Source organism: Primulina tabacum, chromosome 1 (assembly GCF_025594145.1).
Source record: "Primulina tabacum isolate GXHZ01 chromosome 1, ASM2559414v2, whole genome shotgun sequence".
NCBI lineage: Eukaryota > Viridiplantae > Streptophyta > Magnoliopsida > Lamiales > Gesneriaceae > Primulina > Primulina tabacum.
In genome coordinates, this window is record NC_134550.1 from 59,433,537 (window position 1) to 59,443,891 (window position 10,355).

Here is a 10,355-nt window from a genome sequence, read left to right on the forward strand (position 1 = left end):
TTGGTAAAGGAATTTATTTGATAAGAAAAAAATTACCCTCGAGAAAATCAACTATAAATATATTTTGATGAAAACCAAGTTCTATGAAACTGCACGCGGTCAACCATTTGAGGCAGGTCGATCTTCGAATAAAATTATACTAGCGAATCACAACTTGATATGACAAGAATGAATTGTTCATCACCAAATTTTGTAGAGAACTTTTTTTCTTCATTCTTTAGACGAGATCTTGATTTATGGTATAAAAATCTAGTAAGCGGCAGTTTAACTAATTTGATAAAAATGAATATGATAAATTAGCCCAAGTGCGCAAGAAACGTGGAGTGACGAAAAATAAAACCATATTGAAAAAACTGCACTGCCTCCCTACCAGGATGTGCGTGGAAAATTTGTACACAAAAAGAGCAGATACTAGTACAACATCTCCAAATTCCTCTACTTTTCTCCTCGCCTACCAGAAATGAAAGCAAAATCTTCCCCAACAATCCCAACACAACCAAATCCCTTGGGCAACCGACTGCCGTCCATTCAAGAAACGCGTGGGATCGGTCTTCATAACTTGTTTTTCGTTAGATTCTTGGGCTGAATAAAAGAGCGAAGGAAAAAGACAACAGCATAAAGATAGTAGTAGTGAAATGGGGTGACAGTGCTGAGCTACCATCAGGGTTGCCAAATCCAGTTCCTGTGGGTGCAAGACCAATTCCAGGAGTAAAAGTTGAGCCTGGCATTGCACCTGTTGTGTTGCCACGGGTACTCGAGTTTGGTGTTCCTCCGAAAGTCGGGTTGGTCGTTGGTGTTGTGCTGCCTCCGCTGTGATGAATTTGAATCATTCAGGATCAAGAGCAAATTCCGGAATTCCACCGAGGGGATACGAGGACGAGTTAATTGAATTGACAGAAAATTTGACTCTTTTAAAGAAACTACGCATAACATTTAAAATTACACACTGATCGCAAATAATAATGCAGTAACTACAAACCCAAGGATCGAGTCAATATGCACGTACAGGGAGATCGAGAAGGGAAGTTCAATTGCTAAGAAGGTGTCGCAAAACCAAGGCTAACGGCATTTACACATCCACATAAAGACAATTCACTCGACTAATTTGGTATATTTGGGCTTCACTGGGAATTAAAGATACTCGATCGGGTATGGAATTGGATAAGAAAATTTCTCATATATTACTGTCCATCCTCTTCAAAGAACATCCATTCCCAGATGCAAGTAACATGATATAGATAAACAAGAATTTTGGGTACTAAAAGAAAAACTCAGTAGAATTCAATTACGACTCAAGAATTGCAAGATCTAAATATGACGTGAATCCACGATTAGTTTAGAGAGAGAGAGAGAGAAACGCCAAACCTTGGACTGGATGGATACACACAGCCAGAAGCTACATCTGCAAATTACACAAATAACAAGACAACAATTAAGGTAAAGTAGCTGATATTTAACGGATTAAAGAACAAATGATACATACTAGGGGCGGTTGGAGACACTGTGGCAGTGCCTGCAAAATCACAGCTCCCAGAAGTTTGTCCCTTTCTCTGGTAGTAACTATTCACAGCATAGCTGCAGTGGTCTCTCGCGGTATTTGGGTTAAAACAAGCCCCATTTTGAAGGATTGCTGAACAATCAGCTCCAGCTCCACAAGCATAGTCGATATTCTTCTGAAATGCACTCTCACCCCCACTACTACAAACGCAATAAGCAGCATCTGCACATTATTAAAATTTTTAAAGAAAAATTAGAAAAACTGACCAGGGAACAGCACAATTCATGGCCCTCCTTTAACACTAAAATATGTGCGGAAGTAAAAACGGTAAGAGAGTTCAATCAAAGTCCCAGTCTTGGGATGACCAGCATAAAAAAAAGGGGGGGAAAGAAACGAGAACGAGAAAGATTTCACTTTTAGGAACCTTTTATTTCAACAATAAAAGAGAAGAAATGCTTTTGAAAAAAAGTAAATAAACCAAAGATCAAGAACAGTACTTAACCTGAATGGTCGCCCATGGCTAACAGAAGCAGTAAACCAAGTACAAAAACTGCCATGATCGCTTCCGAAGAGAAATTTACAGAAAATATTTCTAAATCGAGATGGTTCGTGCACCTTAATCAGAAAAATCAAAAAGAAAATGCAGGGGAGACAAAGAAAGGGTGAAAAGCTAGGAAAGATTATTAGTAAAGAGGAAAAGTGAAATATTAATGGTGGAATGGATATTTCTAGATACAAGCGGGTATGCCGTATGCGTATGAGAGTGCCCAGGAAGGGAAGTGGTGATTTATACAAGATAGTAGTGAGTGAGGTTTCTTCTGCGAATAGCTCTCACAAGAGTTGGTCTCACGAATCGGACACGAGTTAATTTTATCGATATTCATATAAAAAATAATATTTTTAGAATAAAAAATAATATTTTTAGCATGATTGACTCAAATAAGATATATATCTCACAAAATACGATCTGTGAGACCGTCTCATACACGTTTTTGTCTTTTTCTACCTGTTGTGTTCTGGTATAATCTTTTTATAATCAATTTTTTTATATTCAAATGGAAATTATATCATAGTTAAAGTAATTTTAAAATAATAAATCAAAAAGGGAAAAAAATGTACTTGTGTAATTAATTTGATTAATATTTAAATAAAGATCATGAAAGTTTAAAAAAAAAAAACATGAAAACCAATGTTGCCTCCCAGAATTGAACTGGATCTTCAGTATCTGTACAGATATACAGTATGCTGTCCACCAAATTGCATGTCACATAAATTAAAATTTTAATATTTTATTAATATATTTAATCATAAAAACAGAATATGACAAACAAATTTTCTGGATTTATTAAAAAAAGATTAATAAACAGTAATAGATAGTCATTCACATGATAACCAGCGGCTTGACACGTCCTACGGACAGCCCCCTTGTTTGTTTCAAAAATCTATAAACCTCAATCAATGTTCTTTACTTTATATTATAAAACATATTTCATTTGTGCTTAAATTTCACTATAAATTATTGATTTTAAAATATGGGATATCAACGGTCAACCGAGTTCAACCATATCCTCTCTCTCGAGTTGTATATATAGGATGAAATATTTTATTTAACTTCATAACCATAATTATTTTATAAAAATTATGAAGTTGATTTTTTTTAAGTCTCTTTTGATATTGTTATATGCAATAGGAAAATAATTTTATCCGTAAAAAAAAAATTCATTTTTAATGGAACAAAGTAAATCATTTTAACTGCCTCTTTCTTCGAAAAAATAATTGAAGACAGACTTATAATTTTGGGAAGAAAGTGCCCACACAAGCTTTTGCTTTTGCACTGCTAATAATTTCTTGGTGAGCTGTCACTATAAACGAGCTCACTATGATTGTCTCTTCTGCATTGATTTGGAAGCACTCGACAAGTAGAATAACAGCAGGTATGTTGTTAATTTATTTATACAGATTGTAAAAATATACATCATCTACTTTTTGCACGTGAAATGACATGAGCTTGTCTTTCAAATAGTCATTTTTTAAATATAATAAAATACTAACAATCAAGCTACGAGTATCATATTTTTATATTTCAAATATTTGGTTTAAGTTATATAATAAGGTTAATTCAAATAAATAAAAACATCTTCATGAGGATATGTCTCCTCACCTTTCCTTCATCCCTGAGAATAATATTTCTCATGTTGCTCCCTCGTCGCCACCTATTCGGAGATCATCTCGTGTTTCTCATCTTCCCATTTGGACCCAAGATTTTGTTTGCTCTACCGCACGAAACAATCATCTTTCCCACCATTCCATCTAGAATTATGTTAGTTACTCCAATATTTCGTCTTCAATTCCTATAAAACCTTCTTGTCCCATATCTCTTCAGTCAAGGAACCCCATACATACCAAGAGGTGATGCTTGATTCCCGTTGGCAAAAAGCTATATATGGCTCAGGAATTAGCGGCGTTGGATGCTAACCACACATGGGACATTGTTCAGTTGCCTCCTGGTAAGATTGCTATTGGCAACAAATGGATTTATAAAATCAAATACCATGTTGATGGGCGTGTAGACCGTTTTAAAGCACACCTTGTCGCCAAGGGTTATGCACAACTTCATGGGATTGATTACCATGATACATTCTCTCACGTTGCTAAGATTACCGATGTCCGTTATTTGCTTAGTGTTGCTGCCATTTGTAATTGATCTCTTAACCAAATGAACGTTACAAATGCTTTTCTCAAAGGGGATCTTGATGAGGAATTTATATGGTCTTGCCTCAGGGTTTTCGAAGTCTGCGCGGGGAGAGTTGCAGCCTTCGAAGTGAAGGGGAGAAAGTGTGTCGTTTAACTAAATCTTTGTATGTTTTCAAGCAAGTTTCGAGACAATGGAACATGAAATTTGCTCAACATATAAGGCTAGCTGGTTTAAAGCAATCACAACACGATCATTCCTTGTTCATAAACATTAACATGATTTTATCACCATTTTATTGATTTATTTTGATGATATAGTTATAACCGGGAATCATTAGCCTTCCATCTCAAGCCTAAAAGAGTACTTGCATTCGAAAATAAAGATAAAAGATTTGGGAACATGGAAGTACTTCTTTGGAATTGAAGTTGCTCGGTCGAATAATGGGATTTGTTTGAATAAAAAAAAGTATACTTTGGAACTTATTTCAGTAGTAGGACTTGCTAGTGCTAAGATCTCTGACACACCCATGGAGCAGAATCTGAAGTTGGCTACAAAAGAATATGATGATTCATGATAGCTTTGGGCAAAAGAGTTCACTTGATCCTTTGCTCGATGACCCTTGTTCATACCGTTGGTTGATTGAGAGACTGATATACCTTACAGTCACACGCACGCCCAGACATATGTTTTGCAATCCAATTGCTAACTCAATTCATGCACAGTCCAAAAACATGTCACATGGATGCAGCAGAATCTTGTTTTCTTCACATAGTTCACTTTCATTAACAACATTTTGTGACTCTGATTGGAGCACATGTGCTATGAGCAGAAGTTCGGTGACTGGTTATTGTGTTAAGTTGGGTGAATCTCTCATGTCTTGGAAAACAAAAAACAATCCATGGTTTCAAGGTCTTCGGCAGAGGCTGAGTACAAGGCGATGGAAAACACAACATGTGAGGTGGTTTGGATTGTTGGGATTTTGAGAGATATGTGAATTAAGTTAGAGCTGCATATAACGCTATATTGTGACAAAACGCGGCACTACATATTGCAGCAAACCCATGGTATCACGAAAGGACGAAGCATATAGAAATCGACTGTCATCTGGTTCGAGAAAAGATTCGGGACAAGCTAATCTACACATCGCACGTACCTACAAAGCAACAACTAGCATACTCGTTCACAAAGGCGTTGAGTAAGGGCCATCACCGATATTTATTACGCAAATGCTATGCCCCAAGCGCAAGTTTCCTATTTCTTAATAGTAATAGATAAATGATTCTGAATTTTTAATATTTATTCGATATTAATTTCTTTAATTGGCTATCCTAAAATTAATGTCTCATATTAATTATGATATCACCGCCATATTAACTTTTTATCTCATGCCTCTTGAATTATCCGACTACTCAAATTTTCATGCATGCTAAAAGTTAAATTTAATAGTGATATTTAATGATAAAATTTATTTATTTTACATGCATCAAATTAAAAATTGTAACATTATTATGCAGAGAAGATTTATCCAATTTTTTATTCTAAAGCTTTTTTAATTTTCCTAAATTGGTATCCCAGCCAGGAGGAAGCCATCTCCGATCATGAAATAAGCTCACGTTGTGTTTTCTCCTATTCCTAATTTTATGCTTGTTAATCCGGCGAATCAAATTAATTTTGTTAAACTTAACGACGAAAATTATATTTTCGATCTGGCAACTCTAGGTGTTGGCTGGCATTCGAGGCTTGGGGCTGGAGTTCTTTCTCATCATGTCATCAGTGATCTTGCCAACCCCTCTCTCGGTTTTGAATACTCTGGCGGAAGGCAAATTCAAATGGGAATGGCTCTGAAGTTTGCCTATCACTACTATTTTTCCAAAGTTTGGCATTAATCATAGGGTCTCCTAACCATTCACGTCTCAACAATCATTTGTTGATACGAGTCTTTCTTTATTAGTTCATGCTCATATATATGTTGCTGTCACTAAGTTATACAATGTTGCTCATGATTATAAATTTCTTGGCTGCCTCAGTTTCCCATATTTGTGTGTTTGCAACTCTCACAAGTTTGGTTTTGTTCAAAACCTTGTACGTTTCTTGGTATAACAGTTAACACAGAGGTTATAAATGCTTTAGCGATGATGGTCGGGTTTATATTCCACACCATGCACTATACATGTCAAAACGGACTGACGGGGCGGGCCAGCCCGCAACCCACCGCAACCCGCCATTAGGCGGGGCGCGGCGGGCCAGCCCGCCATTTTGGCGGGCCTCTAAATGGCCAACCCAGCCCAACCCACCTTGGGCCGCGGGCTAGGCGGGCCAACCCGCTTATTATTTTTTAAAAAAAAAAATACTAAACAGTATTAAAATAAACATAGAAAAAAAATATATTTCAGTTAAATATTTTCATAAAAAACTTAAAAACATTGAAATAAGACATTGAAAGCATACAACAATCAACATAATACATACAAAAATAAAGTGTTTATTCTAATTCACACAAGATTTCATCGTACACATGTACTAAAAAACTCATGTAATATTATGTTTTCAATAATACAGATAATTACTTTATTTACTATATTATTTTGATAATTCTGGATTAGTTCGAGTTAAACATTAAAAAAAGGGAGGGGACTGAAGAGTATAACATCTTCAAAAAAAAATAGAAGCATATAGATTTTACCAGAGTGATTGAAGTTAGGCACATGAGAAAAAATAAGGAAGAAATATGAATTTTTATATAAAACTTAAAAATATAAAATTCTACCCTAATTTGGCGGGCCAGTCCGCAACCCAAACGGGCTCAACCCATTTGGCCCGCAACCCAAACGGGCTCAACCCGTTTGGCCCACCTCCAAACGGGCTGCTATTTTATCAACCCAACCCGCTCAATTTTATGGCGTGGCGGGCCGACCCGACGGGCCTGACCCAATTTGACAAGCCTACCATGCACACACTCCTCCTTTACTTGAACATCAATTTGTCTTTTCGTTTACTCCTTTGTCTTCATCCACGAATCTTTATCTTCCTTCTGTTGCTTTTATAAATGTTACTTTGGGCAATTATCATATTTGTTTCAGGAGAGATCTAATATTCTTTTAATCTTTTTAAAAAAATTGCAAGTTATTCGGGTAGTTATCTAAAAAAATTAATTTAATTATTTAGAAAATTTGTTAGATAAGCTATTAATTAAGAGCGATTTTGCAATTTTGAAGTGATCATACAAATATAGTTTTTTTAAGGTGCTCCCTTTTTATAATGAGTAAGTTCTCGTGAGACGGTTCAACAAATATATATTAGTGACACCGGTCAACGTGATCCATACATAAGTAATATTTTTAATAGGTCAGATCGTACTGGAGATTCGTCTCATAAAATAGATCAACGAGAAGGTCTCAGAAGATTTTTTATGTTTTATAATATATTATAGATTCTTTCCCCACACACACACACACATATATATATATATATATAATGAATAAAACGTAAAGATAATATGTTGCTCTCCTTGTTTTTTAACCTAAAGAAAGCTAGATTGCAATCTGATTTTTTATTTTTTTTGTCCATAAAAATTCACCGACTGTAATGCCCGAGATTTAATATCGTGTTAAATTACGATTATTGATTTTAATCGAGACGATTATGAGAGGGGCTAACCGAGACACAAAAGGAGATTTTATGTGGGAATTGTTGGTGCGAGGACCGAAGGTCTCGCGCATATGCGCGAAGAGTAGGCGCTCATATGCGCGAGCTGTGCGGAAGCCATAATGAGAGACCGAGCATTGGGCGCACCATGCACGACCTCAATACGCGCACATGCGCGAGAGGTCCAGAGAGTTGGGCGCACATGTGCGACTTAGATTCGCGCATATGCGCGAGGGTAACCGAGAGTTGGGCAAAATGAATAAGGACGCGCATATGCGCCGAGACAGGTCGCGCATATGCGCGAGACGTGTTGCGTCAAGGAATGAGCCACCCGTCCTATGCATGCAACGATAAATATATATATATATATATATATATATATATATATATATATGTTACATTTCAGAATTCAGAAACAAAGAAACGAGAAAAGGTTTCTGAGAAGTTGTGAAAAATCCCTACGCCTTTTGTGAGAAATCCGTCCGTCCGATTTTAAATCCGACTTCAGTACTGTGTTCCTATCGACGTAGGCTACAACTGGACGTAAGTTTTACTACGTTTTGATATGTTTTGAAATTATGATGTTGTCAGAATTGAATAGAATTCATATATGATGTTCTTGACATATTAGACATCATAGAATCGAAGTCAGATTAAGAAACGGACTGATTATGGAATTGCTATAATTTTCTGATTATATTGATTTGAAATTGGACAGATTTGGATTATGGATGGATTACAAATTGTATCGGATATGAGTTATGATTTGTAATTGATGTCTGTTGATATGGTATTGACGGGGATACTGAGATTGTGCCGTTATGCTGTGATTTGAATTAAATTCGGATTAATCAGATTCAGTGTTGAATTGAGAATGGAATATTGATATTATGATTCTCAATATGTCGTTTCAGATTTACAGAGACAGTCTTGAGTTCAGAACTGATATTGCTGCAGACCGAGACTACAAACGAAAGGTATAAGTCAATGTGGTATTGGGAGATCGACTTGAGTCGGTTTAGACTTGAGTTTATCTAAATCACATACTTTACTTTATTGCATTGATATTTGCATTGATTTGATTGATGTACTTGTTCTCTTGAATTATAGATAGCAGGTATTAGACGAGTAATCTTGTGACAGAAGTGCCTGATAGTGGTGGGATCGCCACGGGCACATTGCACGGTGTCACAAGATAGTATAGAAATCTTGGGACAGATGTGCCTGATAGTGGCGGGATCGCCACGGGCACATTGCACGATGTCACAAGATAGGATATTGGCGATAGGGCCACAGTCCATGACGGTTAGGTCAGGACACTGGATGTTTGGTTATATCGACGTGGATAGAACTGGAGTCTTTTCTATTACTGTTGGTCGATATAGGAATACCCACATCTGGAAACCGGGATCCCTAGACTAGGATTGAGTCTAGTCTGAGTCGTAGAGTCACGAGCATTGTCGACAGTTTGATATTGATTATGTTTCAGCTTTTGATATATATTGCTGTTATCTATCCAAGCTTTTATGTTTATCATATGATTGCATGTTTCGTTGATTTATACTGGGATTATATTCTCACCGGAATTATCCGGCTGTTGTCTTGTTTGTATGTGTACATGACAACAGGTGGGACATGATCAGGGTTCAGGAGATGAGGAGAGATCGTGATAGAGTGGAGACTTCAGACTTTGATGTATATAGGGTTTTGGCATTTGATAATTAGATGTTGAACCTTAGTCTTTACTGATTTGTAGACGGTACATGACTTGTACTTTATTTTATATTGAGTTGTATATTAGTTTGATCTCACTACTTTCCGCATTAAAAAGAAAAAAATTTATGACCCTAATTATTTGATTAGTAAATTGATCCTGATGACGATTAAAAATTGATTAGCGTCCGGGTCCCCACACCGACTTTGTAAAGTTATTTTTTGTCTATAACGTTAAGATAATAACAATATTACTTCACTTAAAAGAACAATAATTCTAGACTTCTTAATAATACTTAATTCAGTGCCGAATAAAATAAAAAAAATACCCATATCCATTTACCCGAATTAATTTCATTATAAGGTAATCTAATTAATAATTAATTACAAGAAATTTAGCATTTTTCAAATGATTAAATACAAAAATGAATTACTGAAGATTACATCGAAAAAATCATCGAATATTGGCGCACACCAATTAAGCTAAACCTAGTCCCAAAAAACTAATAGACGCAACAAAGCTCGCAAGAAAAAAGAATGAGGCGGCAAGGGGGATGACAACAATTTAAACAAAACAAATAGCATAAATCCCAATAAATCATCGATCGTGGGGTGCTTCTATATATAATTGGCGACGAGTGTGACTCCTCCACTCCTCCATCACCACCACAAAGGTACTCTCTCTTTTCTCAGCTACCGTACGCAACAATTCCGATCATTATATATAATTCCGTAGTGTGGAAAACTTGCTTCGATCCATATATATATATATATATATATATATATATATATATATATATATAT

General features: G+C 36.0%; 1 protein-coding gene across 1 annotated transcript; it reads right to left on the reverse strand.

Annotated features, from left to right (window-relative positions):
* Window positions 1-344: 344 nt before the first annotated feature.
* Window positions 345-2,295, reverse strand: LOC142520677 (PLASMODESMATA CALLOSE-BINDING PROTEIN 2-like). The gene is made up of 4 exons (XM_075623769.1): window positions 2,001-2,295; window positions 1,484-1,720; window positions 1,366-1,402; window positions 345-810 (listed from the first exon to the last, which is right to left on the reverse strand). The coding sequence occupies exons 1-4, from the start codon at window positions 2,053-2,055 to the stop codon at window positions 570-572; spliced, it is 570 nt and encodes a 189-aa protein (XP_075479884.1). The 5' UTR covers window positions 2,056-2,295; the 3' UTR covers window positions 345-569.
* Window positions 2,296-10,355: the final 8,060 nt, after the last annotated feature.

Coding starts and splice junctions, on each gene's coding strand:
- LOC142520677 (XM_075623769.1), bottom strand. CDS start 2,055: ATGGCAGTTTTTGTACTTGGTTTACTGCTTCTGTTAGCCATGGGCGAC. Junction 1,403..1,483: donor AGTGTCTCCAACCGCCCCTA/GTATGTATCATT, acceptor TGTAATTTGCAG/ATGTAGCTTCTGGCTGTGTG. Junction 811..1,365: donor GTGTATCCATCCAGTCCAAG/GTTTGGCGTTTC, acceptor AATTCATCACAG/CGGAGGCAGCACAACACCAA.